This window comes from Scyliorhinus torazame, chromosome 6 (assembly GCF_047496885.1).
Source record: "Scyliorhinus torazame isolate Kashiwa2021f chromosome 6, sScyTor2.1, whole genome shotgun sequence".
In the NCBI taxonomy this organism is placed as follows: Eukaryota; Metazoa; Chordata; class Chondrichthyes; order Carcharhiniformes; family Scyliorhinidae; genus Scyliorhinus; species Scyliorhinus torazame.
In genome coordinates, this window is record NC_092712.1 from 22,489,870 (window position 1) to 22,506,334 (window position 16,465).

The following is a 16,465-nucleotide window of genomic DNA, read 5'->3' on the forward strand; positions in this document are numbered from 1 at the left end:
GAGTGCCGAGACGTCCATTGTGATGAGGAATGTTCCTGGTTCAACTGGTCCATGGGTGCTGAGTTTCTGTAGGAAGTCCGTCGTGTCGCGACAGAAGCTGGGCGTACCTTGTACGATGGGTTTCAAGATGCCCTCGATGTAGCCAGAGAGGTTCTCACACAAGGTCCCATTGCCTGAAACGATAGGGTGGCCTGGTGTGTTGGCCTTATGTATTTTTGGGAGGCAGTAGAGATCTCCAATGCGGGGAGTACGTGGGATGAGAGCACGTAGGGTGCTCTTAAGATCTGGATCCAAGGTCTTGATCAGTCTGTTAAGTTGGTGGATGTGTTCCTTGGTCGGATCTGCGGGTAACTGTCTGTAGTGTTCTTGGTTGTTCAGTTGTCGGTATACTTCTTTGCAGTAGTCCGTTCTGTTCAGTACGACAGTGGCCCCCCCTTTGTCTGCTGGTTTGATGACGATGCTGCGGTTGGTCTTGAGAGCGCGGATGGCATTGCGTTGTGCTTGGGTGACGTTCGGGGCTGTCTTGTGAATGCGACTGATGAATCTGGCATTGACGCGACTCCTGATGGCTTGAGCATACATGCCGAGTCTAAGGGAAAATACATAAAGCCAACACACCAGGTCGCCCTATCGTTTCAGGCAATGGGACCTTGTGTGAGAACCTCTCTGGCTACATCGAGGGCATCTTGAAACCCATCGTACAAGGTACGCCCAGCTTCTGTCGCGACACGACGGATTTCCTGCAGAAACTCAGCACCCATGGACCAGTTGAACCAGGAACATTCCTCGTCACAATGGACGAGTCGGCACTCTACACCAACATCGCCCATGACGACGGCATTGCTGCTACAGCCTCAGTACTCAACACCGACAACTGCCAATCTCCAGACGCAATTCTGCAACTCATCCGCTTCATTCTGGATCACAACGTCTTCACCTTCGACAACAAGTTCTTCACCCAGACACACGGAACAGCCATGGGGACCAAATTCGCACCCCAATACGCCAACATCTTCATGCACAAGTTTGAACAGGACCTACTCACCGCACAGGACCTTTAACCGACGTTATACACCAGATACATCGATGACATTGTTTTCCTTTGGACCCACGGTGAAGAATCACTGAAACGACTACACGATGACATTAATAAGTTCCATCCAACCATCAGACTCACCATGGACTACTCTCCAAAATCAGTTGCATTCTTGGACACACTCGTCTCGATCAAGGACGGTCACCTCAGCACTTCGCTTTACCGCAAACCCACGGATAACCTCACGATGCTCCACTTCTCCAGCTTCCACCCTAAACACATTAAAGAAGCCATCCCCTATGGACAAGCGCGCCGTATACACAGGATCTGCTCAGATGAGGAGGAGCGTAACAGACATCTACAGACTTTGAAAGATGCCCTCGTACGAACGGGATATGGCACTCGACTCATCGATCGACAGTTCCAACGCGCCACAGCGAAAAACCGCACCGACCTCCTCAGAAGACAAACATGGGACACATCCGACAGAATACCGTTCGTCGTCCAGTACTTCCCCGGAGCGGAGAAACGACGTCATTTTCTTCACAGCCTTCAACACGTCATTGATGACGATGAATATCTTGCCAAGGTAATCCCCACACCCCCACTACTTGCCTTTAAACAACCGCGCAACCTCAAACGAACCATTGTGTGCAGCAAACTACCCAGTCTTCAGAACAGTGACCACGACACCACACAACCCTGCCATGGCAATCTCTGCAAGATGTGCCAGATCATCGACATGGATACCACTATTACACGTGAGAACACCACCCACCAGGTACATACTCGTGCGACTCGGTCAATGTTGTCTACCTCATACGCTGCAGGAAAGGATGTCCCGAAGCGTGGTACATTGGCGAGACCATGCAGACGCTGCGACAACGAATGAACGGATATCGTGCGACAATCACCAGGCAGGAATGTTCCCTTCCAGTCGGGGAACACTTCAGCAGTCGAGGGCATTCAGCCTCTGATCTCCGGGTAAGCGTTCTCCAAGGCGGCCTTCAGGACGCGCGACAACGCAGAATCGCCGAGCAGAAACTTATAGCCAAGTTCCGCACACATGAGTGCGGCCTCAACCGGGACCTGGGATTCATGTTGCATTACATTCATCCCCCACCATCTGGCCTGCGAAATCCTACCAACTGTCCTGGCTTGATACAATTCACACCTCTTTAACCTGGGGTTACCCCATCTCTGGATCTGTAAAGATTTAATCACCTGCTAATGCTCGCATTCCAAGCATTGTTTGGCATCTTTGAATTGGTCTATATATGTGTTTCTGGAACATACTTCTTCATTCACCTGAGGCAGGAGCAGCGCTCCGAAAGCTAGTGACATCGAAACAAACCTGTTGGACTTTAATCTGGTGTTGTAAGACTTCGTACCATCTCAGGGACAACCCAGCTTCAGAAAGGGTCACCTGTCTGCACTGTGCTGTTGTCCAGCTCCACACAGCAACCTGTCGAGGATGTAGGCAGGGCAGGAGGCAAGGCAGGACTGAGCGGCAGGGCAGGACGGCAAGGCAAGATAAGGCACGAGGGCGGGCAGGACAGGACAGGGAAGGGCAGGGCAGGGCAGGACAGGAGGGCAGGACAGGAGGGCATGGCAGGAGGGTCGGGCAGGAAGGCAGGACAGGTGGGCAGAGCAGGAGGGCAGAGCAGGGCAGGAGGGCCGGGCAGGACAGAGCAGGAGGCCTGCCCTGCGCAGGAGGGCAGGATACAGCAGGAGGGCAAAGCAGGGCAGGAGGACAGAGCAGGAGGGCAGGGCAGGAGGGTAGGATACAGCAGGAGGGCAAAGCAGGGCAGGAGGACAGAGCAGGAGGGCAGGGCAGGGCAGCAGGGCAGGGCAGGAGGGTAGCATGGCAGGAGGACAGGGCAGGAGGGCAGGGCAGCAGGGCGGGACAGGCAGGAGGGCAGGACAGGGGAGCAGGGCAGGTTGTGACTGTCTGCTTGAGGGCGTGTCTCTCAGCCGGAGTACATTTCCCCGGCAGTCTGGGTATGTGACAGTGGAAATCCCCGGCTGGAGGATCACACACTGTGAGTATCACCCCCACCCGCAGCTCACCCCAACATACCCCCCACCCCCAACTTCACAGCACAGGGGCGAGGGGCCCCAACGTGGCAACTTACCCCTGAGTGAGTGAGAGAGAGAGGGGGAGAGAAATGAACCGAGTTTCTGTCCGGAAGTTCCCAGCACAGCAGTTGGGAAATGGATGAGTTGAATCGCGGTGTTTATATGAAAATGTCTATTTGTGATGTGTCAATATTTCTGATCTGATAGGGGGGGGGGGGGGTTAAACTCCGCTTCTCAGTCTCTCCACGCGGGGCGGGGGCCGGGGGGGGGGCGATATTCCTGGGGTTTCACTTTCTCTTTCGTTTCTCAGGCAACGACATTCAGCTGTTTCTGTGTGTGACTATCTGTGTGTGTGACTATCTCTGTGTGTGTGTGTGTGACTATCTCTGTGACTCTGTGTCTGTGTGTGTGTGTGACTATCTCTGTGTGTGTGTGACTATCTCTGTGTGTCTGTGACTATCTCTGTGTGTGTGTGTGACTATCTCTGTGACTCTGTGTCTGTCTGTGACTCTGTGTCTGTGTGTGTGTGTGACTGTCTGTGTGTCTGTCTGTGTGTGTGTGTCTGTGACTCTGTGTGTGTGACTCCGTGACTCTGTGTGTGTGTGACTCTGTGTCTGTGTGTGTGTGTGACTCTGTGTGTGTGTGACTCTGTCTGCCTCTGTGTCTGGAACCAGTCGGCAAGGAAGCTGCTCCTGTTGTGCTGTGCAGTAAGCTCCTGGAACACAGTATGTACAGGGTTGAAGGCTGGACCGGTATTGTTTTGTTTGTGCTGCGTGCGTTCTCTCCCCTCACTGAAGCCAGTTTACTTCCTGTTACAATCAGCTCCATAACTCTGGGCTCAGGGCTTCCTCCCACTGCTTCCCCATGTCCTGTAGCCTAGAGAGTCAGCAAGGGGGCTTACTGACTCACTGTCTGCTCTGCTCTGCTCACTGGCACTCACACAGCATTGGGCTTCCACTCCCAGGGGATGTAATGGGAAGGTCAAAACTTCTGTCACCTCCTCCAGCACCCCCCAACCCTCTGAAATCTTTGCACTCCTCTAATTCCAGCCTCTTAAGCATCCCTCATCCCTCCCATTGATGGCCCTGCCTTTGGCTGCCTCAGCCTACAACAAATCTGGAATCACTTCCTCAACCTTCCTCACCCTGGGGTGCTCAGTAAAACCTTACCCTGGGGTGCTCAGTAAAACCTTCCTCACCCTGGGGTGCTCAGTAAAACCTTACCCTGGGTGCTCAGTAAAACCTTCCTCACCCTGGGGTGCTCAGTAAAACCTTACCCTGGGTGCTCAGTAAAACCTTCCTCGCCCTGGAGTGCTCAGTAAAACCTTCCTCACCCTGGGGTGCTCAGTAAAACCTTCCTCACCCTGGAGTGCTCAGTAAAACCTTCCTCGCCCTGGGGTGCTGGGTAAAAGCTGCCCTAATATCTCCAGGTGACACTTCTAGTCACGACGTTTCACTGATTCAAAAAGCCCCTTTATAAATGCAAGTTGGTGTTGGGAAGAAAAGCCATTAATCGGCTCCCGAGGGAAGGGGAAAGGTGGAGACGCAATAGTGGCATTTCTGCCTTTTTGAGAGGAGATCAACATTAAGGAGCCTTGTGTTGTGAGGGGCCTTTGGGGAAAGACGGGGGGGGGGGGGGGCAAATCTACACCTATTAGATACAGGAAATAGGCAGAATTTCCTGCTCCCAGTGTTTGTTCACTCGCCCACTCCTGTTCTGTGTGATATATTGTGCGGGGATGTGGAGAGGGGTGGATTTAACCCTCTGCCAGAGCCAGTCTGGAATTGGCTGCTGGATTTGTTTGTGAGCAGTAGATGTGGGAGAAACCCAGTTAGGTTGTTATTTATCCACTGCCAGATTGCAGTGAGACACTGGTTAATTTGGCGTAGTAAAGTATAAGTTGGAAGCAAGTAGCGCAGCTGTACTTGTAAAAGTACAAGACTTAGGGCAAAACATTTTGATTGCACTTTTTAATTATGAATGCTCCCAAATTTGCATTTGGCTAATTTCCATCATGTTGCCTATCCTAAAATATCATCCCATTCATATTGTTAAATTATTATTTCATAGCTGGGTAAGGTAAAGCCACCATGGTCCTAGATGACCAGAGGCTGGTAGTGATTTAACCTGAGGATCACCACACCTCAGGTGAGGGACCAGGTTCAGCAGGTGGGGCCTTCATGAATAACCTCGGACGAGGAGTTTTACAAGAGGCAGTGGACGGGAGGAGCTGGAGACCTGGGGTGGGGGGTGGGAGCTGTGTAAGATTAAGGGTGACTACGGGTAATCCCTGATTTCTTTTTGTCATTTGTTTATGTAAACATGTGGGTTGAGGTTTGGGGGTTGGTGGGTAGATGGGATCGTTGTTGTTATTATGGGGACTGACATATCTTGCTGATTATTGCTTATTGTTGATGGATGTAAATGTGGGAGAAAATTTGAAAATGGAGGAGAATAAAATTTTTTTTTTAAATGAATAACCCCGGACCAGTACGGGAATTGAACCCTCGCTGCTGACTTTGCTCTGCATCACAAACTAGCTGTCTAGCCAACTGAGCTAAACCTGCCCCCCCCCAATGATAAGTACCATGGGCTGGATTCTTCTGCCCCGCCCGCTGCAAGATCGCCACGGGCCAAACATGGACAATGGAAACATCTATTGATCTCGGGAGGGATTCTCCAGTCGCTGGGCAGGCGTGGTCGGAGAATCCCACTTCATGTGTTCCTGAGACTAGTTGGAGACATAACTATCTCTCTTCTTCCCAATCGGATATTTTATATTCCTGTCTTTCCTCTGCCTTGACCCATAATCCTGATGGAGAATGTGCTGGGTCGTAATGTGCTTTGGTGATTGGGAAAAGCCCAGGCTTTGGGCCTACATATTGGGGAGGCTTGCTGAGCAGTCATGCTGTATTTCTTGATTTCTGATTCCTCTCTCACAAGATTATTTGTGAGCTAAACTACACATTTTAAATCACAAGCTGTTTTTCTAGAGAGAAAACACTATCTGGTTTGTCAGTGACCTTGCGTTTACTCCCAGTGCCAGGCTTCTACTCTGTGCTAAGTTTCTTTTTATCAATAAGAAGCTGACGATTTGCTACACAGAGCAAATACCGCCCCCCCCCCAACAACCCAATCCCTGAGATATTTCGCACCACCCTCCCCCCTCCTGCCAGACATCGAGCAGGGGATAGTAGGGACGGAATCCAGTATTTACTTGTTCCTCTTTTCCGCTAAGTGGTTAGTATTGATCGTTTGTTCCACATCAGTAACAGTGGGCCTCGGGCTGGATTCGAGTGGCCAATCCCAGTTTTGGAGCTGGCTGCCCTGTGATTTTGACCATCGATGTTGGCCATGTATATATTGTAGAATCTGCACAGAATGATCCCAAGGGTAGGATGTAAAAAGAACTGTTTATTCATATGTTCATTTATCGACTCCACTCCTGAAGGGTCTTCCGCCGCGATCTACACTCAGGTTGGGGATTTTATACTGTATGGGCTACTCTGCTTAAAAGGTCCCGTTACCGGAGAAGTCCGTACTCAGTAGAGGTCACGGGGAATTGGATGGTCCACACTCTGTGACCTCTTGTGGGGCTTGTAACATATATAGGTGGGACATTTGAATTACTGCATGTTTACTTCATTCTTGTGGGCATTCACTGCACATCCCTAGGTGCCTGTGAAAAAGTGCTGATGGGCCCCCTTAGCACAACTGCTCTCAGTTCTGTTTTTTTACAGGTGCACCTTGGGGTAAATATCCCCATCCTAGATTGTGCAGAGAGAGAGAGGCCTTACCTCTCCTTGCTCTCAAACCAGACAGAATAGTTGTTGCAAGTAAGCCTCCGTTGACCTTGCCACTTTTCTGTCCCTGTTCCATGTCACTGTGATCTGAGACTGTTTCTTGTTTACTCGGGTTCAAACATTCAGCTATCACCTGCACAGGTTTGGCCCAGGTGGTGGTGTCATGGTAATCTTGCTCAGCTAACAATCCAGAGATCCCTTGACGTTCAATGGCAGTATCGTCACAGAATCTCCACTGTCAATATTCTGGGAGTAACTATTGGCCAGAAACTAAATGGGACTAGCCATACAAATACAGTGGCTACAAGAGCTGGTTTAGAGGCTGGGAATCCTGTGGTGTGTAACTCACCTCCTGGCACTCCTTCCATAAACATTCACTCCCTCCACCACTAATGCACAGTGGCAGCCGTGTGCACCATCTACAAGATGCAGTGCGGCAACAAAATGTTAGATGGGTTACGGGGATAGGGTGGAGGTGTGGGCTTAGGTAGGGTGATCTTTCCATGGGCCGGTGCAGACTCGATGGGCCGAATGGCCTCCTTCTGCACTGTAAATTCTATGATCTATAATCTATGAACTCACCGAGGCTCCACAGGCAGCACCTTCCACAACCACTGCCATCTAGAGGGACAGTGGCAGCAGATACCTGGGAACCCCACCACGTGGAGGTTCCCCGCCAGGCCACACACCATCCTGTTCCTTCGCTGACGCTGGGTCAAAATCCTGGAACTTCCTCCCCAACAGCACTGTGGGCGTACCTACACCACATGGACTGCAGCGGTTCAAAGACAGCTGATCACCACGTTCTGAAGAACAATTTGGGATGGACAATAACTGCTGACCTAGCCGGTGATGGTCACATCCTACCAAATGAATAAAGACAAACTAAAGCTTTGGGGACATGGGTTCAAATCCCACCATTGCAGCATCCCCTCTAACTGTGGATATTTCAGACATAGACAGTGGGAGTGCAAAAAAAAATGAGAATAGATCCATGCATTGTACCCTAATTCTTTTTATGAAGACCAGTATTTGAAATGTGTTCCATTTATTTTCACACTGCTGCACAGTGTGTGCGAGCAGACCGTTCGGCAATGGTCAGCACCGGGAGACCGGCTGGTGAAGAAGGCGTATGGAATGCTGTCTTCATTAGCCGGGGCATCGAATATCGGAGCTGGGAGGCAGTGGTACAACTTTATAAAACATTGGTTCTGCCACAGTTGGGAAACTGTGTGCAGTCCTGGTCGCCGCATCATCGGAAGGACCTGATTTCACTGGAGAGGGCGCCGAGGAGATTGCCTACGATGTTGCCTGGGATGGAACTGGATGAGGAGGGACTGGATAGGCTGGGTTTGTTTTCCCTGGAGGAGAGGAGGCTGAGGGGGGGATCTGATCGAGGTACACAAAATTATGAGAGGCGTGGATAGAGTAGATTGTAAGAATAATAATAGCATTGTCACAAGTAGGCTTCAATGAAAAGCCCCTAGTCGCCACATTCCGGCGCCTGTTCGGGGAGGCCGGTACGGGAATTGATCCCGCGCTGCTGGCTGTGTTCTGCATTACAAGCCAGCTGTTTGGTCCACTGTGTTAAACCAGCCCCAGTAATCTTTTCCCCATAGCAGAGGTGTCTCAGAATAGAGGGCATAGGTTTAAGGTGAGGGGTAAGAGGTTTAGCTGGGGGCCTGAGGAAACATTGTTTCACCAAGAGGGTGGTGGAAATATGGAATGTGCTACCTGAGAGGGTGGTGGGGGCAGGTACTCTTGCTACTCTTAGGAAGCATCTGGACGAGCATTTGAATCACCATGGCAGGCTATGGATCAAGTGCTGGTAAATGGGGTTAGTATAGATTGGAATTTGATGGCTGGCATTGACATGGTGGGCCGAAGGGCCTGTTTCTGTGCTGTATGACTCTGACTCTATGACTCTGATAATAAAGACTGGAAGATGCTATAAAGATGGGGAGGGGCAAGTCAACAGAGGAATTAGGAAATGTGGATGAGAATTTTAAAATGGAGTAATTACACAAGCGTTTGCCCTGAGATCACCCTTGGCATCGTATCTGTGGTGAATGAAACTACTGTTAATTCACCAGTGCACTGTGATGTCATGTTACTGCTGTATCGTGTTACGTTATGTGTTTAACCCTGTGGGCTCCACCTATGGGCCATTGTACGGCTTCACCCACAGGGGGATATGTCGGGGCATGTATGGGCTCGCCCTTGGCTCAACCCCTTACAGGAAGTATAAAGGCAGCTGACCTGGGGGGCCGCATTCATTGTTGTACCGGTCACAGGCAGGCTCAGTTGTAAGCTGATTAAAACCACGGTTTACTTCTCAACGTGTCTCTCAGTGAATTGATGGTCGCATCAGTATCAAAGTTTGATTGCGCTCCTGTGAAGTCTCTTGGGACATTTTCCTGCATTAAAGCTGTCGTCTGGAGCAGCTTATTGTTTATTAACCTTTGCCTGCTCCCAAGCTGAATGTTGGCCACCTGATTCCATCAATCGAAGCAGAAAACAGAATTCATCTCACGTATGGTTACGTTTCTGAAGACACTGATGTAAAAAGAGCCCGCCTGGGCTTTCCTGCCTTTCCTTGTCCTGTTGGCAAAACCACTGACGTGTTCATTTACACAAATACCCAGTCGAATATAACTAATTCCAACTCCTTTTTCACCCACAGGCTGGGATCGCAGGGGGGGGGTCCGCCACCATTAGAAGATTGGCTGGTTTCCGTCGACCTCTTGAGGTCTGAGGTTAGAACTGAGATTTGTCACATTGTAGTTGGAATTGTACAGAGTCCTACAGCGCAGAAGGAGTCCATTGACTTTTGAAGCTCATGCTGGCTCCTGGAAAGAGTTATCAAATGAGTCCCAAGCTTCCTTTGCTGAAATCGCTTTGTTGTACACGGCCTGTCCGTTGTCCCGACAAGGTTAGATTCAGCACAGTCACGCACGTGTTGGAGGCTTGAGAGGGAGCACAAGATCAGAGTAAATGGAGCAAGAATAGGCCCCATTGAACCTGCTCAGCCACTCAAAAAGATCATGACTGATCTGATTGTGACCCTAATCCTGCCTACCCCCCATAACCCTTGACCCCGTTGATGATCAAAAATCTGTCCAACCCACCCTTGAATGTATTTGATGAGCCAGCCTCGACTGATTTCTGGGGAAAGAGAATTCCAGAGGCCACCGATCTTCTGGAGAGAATAAATTCCTCCTCATCTCCCGCCTTAAATGTGGATAACCCCTTATTTTTAAGTTGTGTTCCCATAGTTCTAGATTTTCTCCACGCGGCGAAACAGCCTATGGGTTTCTAACCAACCAAACGCCCTCAGGATCTTGTACGTTTCAATAAAATGACCTCGCATTCTTCTGAACTCCAATGATTATAGGCCCAACCTGCCTTTCCTCTTAAGACAACCTCTTCACCTCAGGAATAAGCCTCGTGAACCTTCTCCGAACTGCTTCCAGTGCAAGTATATCTCTCATTAAATGAGGAGCCTTAAACTCTACACGGTTTCAAGGTAATTCAGGTCTCACCAAAGCCCTGTACCTTTATACTCTATCCGCTTTCAATAAATGACAACATTCCATTTGCCTTCTTAATCACTTGCTGCGCCTGCCTACAACTTTTTATGATTCATGCATCAGGACCCCCAGATCCCTCTGCATCTCAGAGTTCTGTCATCTCTGCCCAATTAAATAATTACTGCTTTTCTATTCTTCCTGCCAAAGTGGAGACGTTTCCATATTCTCACCGTGTACCTCGGGTTTTTTTGCCCATTCTCTTCACCAGTCCCTTTGTTGACTCTTTGTAACCTCCTCACAACTTACTTTACAAATTAGGCAGGAAAGTATCATCAGCAGATTTGGCAACCATTCATTTGTATGCACCCCTCGCATACAACATATTCGGCTCCTCGAGCCCGCACTGCCATCCAGTAAGATCATGGCTGATTGATCTATGTTTCGAATTCAACATTCCCTTGCTTAACAAGAATCTTTCAATCTCCCCCTTAAAAAATATTCAACGATCCTGCCTCCACTGCCTTCTGAGACTGCGAGTTCCGAAATCACTGTCCCTCGCTTCATTATTGGTGTCCTGCATCTAATGCTGGAGGCTGCGAGGGAGAGGAGGTCAGATGACACAAAGCTGTCAATGGAATTAGGGGGCAGTTCACTTTTGTGATGGATGAATTCGGCAAAGTACGCAATGTGGGCAGAACGTAGCATATCATTGTTAATGCAATAAAGGAAAAATGGATGATGCTTAATGTACTTAATGAGGAGATACTGAAGGATTGAAGAGATCTATGGGTTCAAATCCAAATTGCCTGACCATGGAGGGGGGGGGGGCTCTTCTGACAAAGAACCAAAGGACTCGAAACGTTAACTCTGTTTTCTCCCCTTACAGATGCTGCCAGACCTGCTGAGTTTTCCCAGTATCCTATCCTCTGTTCTTGTTTCAGATCCCAGCATCCACAGGATTTTGCATGGTTTAGTAAAGAAGTTAAAACAAATCTAACTTTGCTGTTCCTCATTACTAATAGGGGCTGGTTTAGCACAGGGCTAAATCGCTGGCTTTGAAAGCAGACCAAGGCAGGCCAGCAGCATGGTTCAATTCCCGTACCAGCCTCCCCGAACAGGCGCCGGAATGTGGCGACTAGGGGCTTTTCACAGTAACTTCATTTGAAGCCTACTTGTGACAATAAGCGATTTTCATTTTTCATATCCAGTTTTGTGAACCCCACTATTAAAAGGACATCAAATTCACCAGAATGAGAAACTATCCGAGTACAGAGAGAATTGAGGCTGGCAACGCTTCCACAGCAGCAGGAGAAGGCAAAGAGGAGATTGAACAGAAATATTTTTAAAATTATGAGGACAAATGAATGGGCAAGACTTCCCTTGGCTGGAGAGCCAATCAGAATGAGGTTAGCAAATGAAAATGATCACGCTGGAGCAGAGGGAGGGAGGGCCCAGGAAGAATGGGCAGGATTCTCCGGCATGCCCCCGGGACTCTCCGTCCCGCCAGCCGGCCAATCGGGTTTCCCATTGTGGGCAGCCCCACGCGGTCGGGAAATACCCGGGCTGCCGGGGAAACAGACAATCCCGATAGCGGAGAATGCAGCCCAATGTCTTTTATACAGCTAGGGGTTAATGTAGAGATTGTTGCGCCATTAAAGGGAATGGGTTAAATATTTGGAGTAGAGGCATATTGGATAAGTGCAGGACAACGGGATTTATTTAGTATTGCTATAATAAGGAGCTAGTACAGATATGATAGACCAAATGGCCTCCTGTGCCCCAATCCTCTCTCTCACCCATGAAAGCACACATACTTTAAGAAATAAATACCACGGATACGGGAGGTCTGAAATAAAAACAGGAAATGCTGGTTAAATTCAGCAGGTGTGGCAGTGTCTGTGAGAGGGAAACAGAGTTAATGTTTTGACTCCCCTTCAGAACTGGAGTTAATGGTGATCTTTACTCAGTTAACACTCTTTGCTTTGAATTGGCAGTTCTGGTTCGTGTTAGGGAGTCAAACGTCGGCAGATCAAGGCTAGTATTTTTTTAGCCAAATTTCACTTACCTTCTTGTATTCTGTGTGTGTGACAGGAGACTGGGATGGAGCAGGCAGACCCCGCGGATGACTGTGTCCTGCAGGTGCATGGTGTCACTGACGACATGCCCATGGATATTCTAACCTTGTACTTTGAGAGCAAGCGCCGCTCGGGGGGAGGAACCATCACCTCCACCAAAAGACAGGGAGACTATGCTGTGATCACCTTTGAGAACCCAACAGGTAAGATGGCAAGTGATTAACAGCAAGGGGGAGGGAGAGGGGCAGAGAAAAGTAGGAACAAGGCCACGGGTTGCCATTAAAGCCCTGTTGCTGATGGGTTTGGGTGTTCATTAGGGAGGAGCACGGCTACTACTGCAAGCTTTCCTTCGGGCCTACTCGGGACCCAGTGCCTGCAGCACTCTGTCTCGACGGAACTGATAGAAAACGGAGGTGAATTTGAATACCCAAAATGTCCCCCCGCCCCCTCCCCACCAACCTCTCAAAGTCGTGTTCATTCCCAGATCAACTTACTGTGTGTTTTAAAATTCAATCCTGAATTATTCCACCTTTTAAAATAAAATTTCAATGCTGAATACAGATGCTCAACGTGTCCTGTCCAATTCGGGACATAAATTCCAGAATGTCGAGCTGACGGTGAGGAGGCCACCACCAAACGACCCGAGGAAGATTGTGCTCCGGGGACTGAAGCCACAGATCATGGATGACACTTTAATACTCTACCTTGAGTGCGTCGCTGATTGCAGCAGTGATCAGTTTACTGTCCACTACGGCCAAGACAGAATACAAGCACTTGTTCACTTCAAGGAAGCTCTGTCTGCAGAAGGTATGTGTGTACATGAGCGTTTGGGCCCCTGCTTGTGCACGTGCAACAGATGTTTTTAGTTCCCTCTCCTCCAGAAGTCTTGGATTATGGATCAGGCTGAGAGTGCTGTGGTAAAGTTGCTGGATTAATAACCCAGAAACCTGGACCGATAATCCAGAGATGGAAAGTGAATCTTACATCGACAGCCTGCGAATTTTAATCCAGTTTTGAAACAGAAATCTGGAAATAATTAACCGGTATCGGTAAAAATGGCCGTGAAATTATCAAATCGTTGTAAAGCAGATAGGAAACTTGCTGTGTGCCCAGTCAGGCATGCTTGTGACTCCTACCCGCGCTATCGTATTAACTTCCCCCCCCTGAAGTCGCAGAATGTCAACCGATTGCAGAATGAGGCCGTTCACCACTTTTTCTGGGTAACTGGGGATTGCCCGTAAATGCCAGGCTTGCCAGCAACATCCATGAAAGTGTAACATTGAAGTAAAAGACTGCATTCCGCTGCTGTCAGCAGCCAGCCTGTGTTTAGCTAAGAAATGGGATTGCAGTCGTACAGCTCTTTATTCACGACGACCGAGCATTTTAAAGTGCCTACCAGACACAGGTGCACTTTGGAAATGTAGCCACTGTTGGACTTTGTGCCTAGCCCGGGGTGGGACTTGAACCCAGGACCTTGTGGTTTAAGGGTGGGGATGCTACCAACGGAGCCACAGCTTGCACACACCAGAGTATGGCTGTGAAGTGTTTCACCAACTTCGAGAAGTCAGACAATAAAAATATACTAATGTGAGCTTTGGCTGCTTAGCCGCAGCCTCACGGCTTTCATTGCTCCCCCTGTATCTGGATGTCGTGAGAAGACACACAGGCTGACATCAAACATCACCTCAGACATTGGTCCAATTTTTATTTTGAATTATTCCATGTTATTCACCTCCCTATGTTGCCCGTTCCACACATTCACCTCTGCCTGTAGATAATAATGATGTGGCGATACTGGCGCTGGACTGGGTGGGCTCAGTAAGAAGTCTCACAGCACACGGGTAAATGCGCTCGCTGTGTTCCCATTTAGCTAAATGCGCCCAAACTGTTTCCATTGTTGGAGATTCTAGAACTAGGGGGAGGCAAAGATTAACAATTCAGGCCAGACCGTTCAGGAGCGATGTTCGAAAGCACTGCTACAATACAAAGGGAGGGTAGAAGTTTGGAACTTCCTCCCACAAACAGCAATTGACACCAGATCAGTTGTTAATTTTTAATCTGAGATAGATACATTTTTTGTTAATAATAATTGCTTATTGTCACGAGTAGGCTTCAATGAAGTTACTGTGAAAAGCCCCTAGTCGCCACATTCCGGCGCCTGTTCGGGGAGGCTGGTACGGGAATTGAACCCGCGCTGCTGGTCATGTTTTATAGAACATAGAACATAGAACATAGAACAATACAGCGCAGTACAGGCCCTTCGGCCCACGATGTTGCACCGAAACAAAAGCCATCTAACCTACACTATGCCATTATCATCCATATGTTTATCCAATAAACTTTTAAATGCCCTCAATGTTGGCGAGTTCACTACTGTAGCAGGTAGGGCATTCCACGGCCTCACTACTCTTTGCGTAAAGAACCTACCTCTGACCTCTGTCCTATATCTATTACCCCTCAGTTTAAAGTTATGTCCCCTCGTGCCAGCCATATCCATCCGCGGGAGAAGGCTCTCACTGTCCACCCTATCCAACCCCCTGATCATTTTGTATGCCTCTATTAAGTCTCCTCTTAACCTTCTTCTCTCCAACGAAAACAACCTCAAGTCCGTCAGCCTTTCCTCATAAGATTTTCCCTCCATACCAGGCAACATCCTGGTAAATCTCCTCTGCACCCGCTCCAAAGCCTCCACGTCCTTCCTATAATGCGGTGACCAGAACTGTACGCAATACTCCAAATGCGGCCGGACCAGAGTTCTGTACAGCTGCAACATGACCTCCCGACTCCGGAACTCAATCCCTCTACCAATAAAGGCCAACACTCCATAGGCCTTCTTCACAACCCTATCAACCTGGGTGGCAACTTTCAGGGATCTATGTACATGGACACCTAGATCCCTCTGCTCAGCCACACTTTCAAGAACTTTACCATTAGCCAAATATTCCGCATTCCTGTTATTCCTTCCAAAGTGAATCACCTCACACTTCTCTACATTAAACTCCATTTGCCACCTCTCAGCCCAGCTCTGCAGCTTATCTATATCCCTCTGTAACCTGCTACATCCTTCCACACTATCGACAACACCACCGACTTTAGTATCGTCTGCAAATTTACTCACCCACCCTTCTGCGCCTTCCTCTAGGTCATTGATAAAAATGACAAACAGCAACGGCCCCAGAACAGATCCTTGTGGTACTCCACTTGTGACTGTACTCCATTCTGAACATTTCCCATCAACCACCACCCTCTGTCTTCTTTCAGCTAGCCAATTTCTGATCCACATCTCTAAATCACCCTCAATCCCCAGCCTCCGTATTTTTTGCAATAGCCTACCGTGGGGAACCTTATCAAACGCTTTGCTGAAATCCATATACACCACATCAACTGCTCTACCCTCGTCTACCTGTTCAGTCACCTTCTCAAAGAACTCAATAAGGTTTGTGAGGCATGACCCACCCTTCACAAAGCCATGCTGACTATCCCTGATCATATTATTCCTATCTAGATGATTATAAATCTTGTCCCTTATAATCCCCTCCAAGACTTTACCCACTACAGACGTGAGGCTCACCGGTCTATAGTTGCCGGGGTTGTCTCTGCTCCCCTTTTTGAACAAAGGGACCACATTTGCTGTCCTCCAGTCCTCTGGCACTATTCCTGTAGCCAATGATGACATAAAAATCAAAGCCAAAGGTCCAGCAATCTCTTCCCTGGCCTCCCATAGAATCCTAGGATAAATCCCATCAGGTCCCGGGGACTTATCTATTTTCAGCCTGTCCAGAATTGCCAACACCTCTTCCCTACGTACCTCAATGCCATCTATTCTATTAGCCTGGGGCTCAGCATTCTCCTCCACAACATTATCTTTTTCCTGAGTGAATACTGACGAAAAATATTCATTTAGTATCTCGCCTATCTCTTCAGACTCCACACACAATTTCC

At 48.8% G+C, this 16,465-nt stretch overlaps 1 protein-coding gene across 4 annotated transcripts in view; it reads left to right on the forward strand.

The window, feature by feature from the left end:
- Positions 1 to 2,978: 2,978 nt before the first annotated feature.
- Positions 2,979 to 16,465, forward strand: part of parp10 (poly(ADP-ribose) polymerase family member 10) — a 60,191-nt gene continuing 46,704 nt past the window's right edge. Inside the window, exons 1-4 of one of the 4 annotated variants that reach the window (XM_072508011.1) lie at positions 3,041 to 3,078; positions 9,602 to 9,674; positions 12,540 to 12,726; positions 13,085 to 13,330. In XM_072508011.1, coding sequence (XP_072364112.1) covers positions 12,549 to 12,726; positions 13,085 to 13,330 — 424 coding nt within the window. In that variant the 5' untranslated portion in view covers positions 3,041 to 3,078; positions 9,602 to 9,674; positions 12,540 to 12,548. Of the gene's footprint in view, positions 3,079 to 3,508; positions 3,841 to 9,601; positions 9,675 to 12,539; positions 12,727 to 13,084; positions 13,331 to 16,465 lie in introns of those variants that run through there. The other 3 variants (XM_072508012.1, XM_072508013.1, XM_072508014.1) reach the window with 3 other exon arrangements.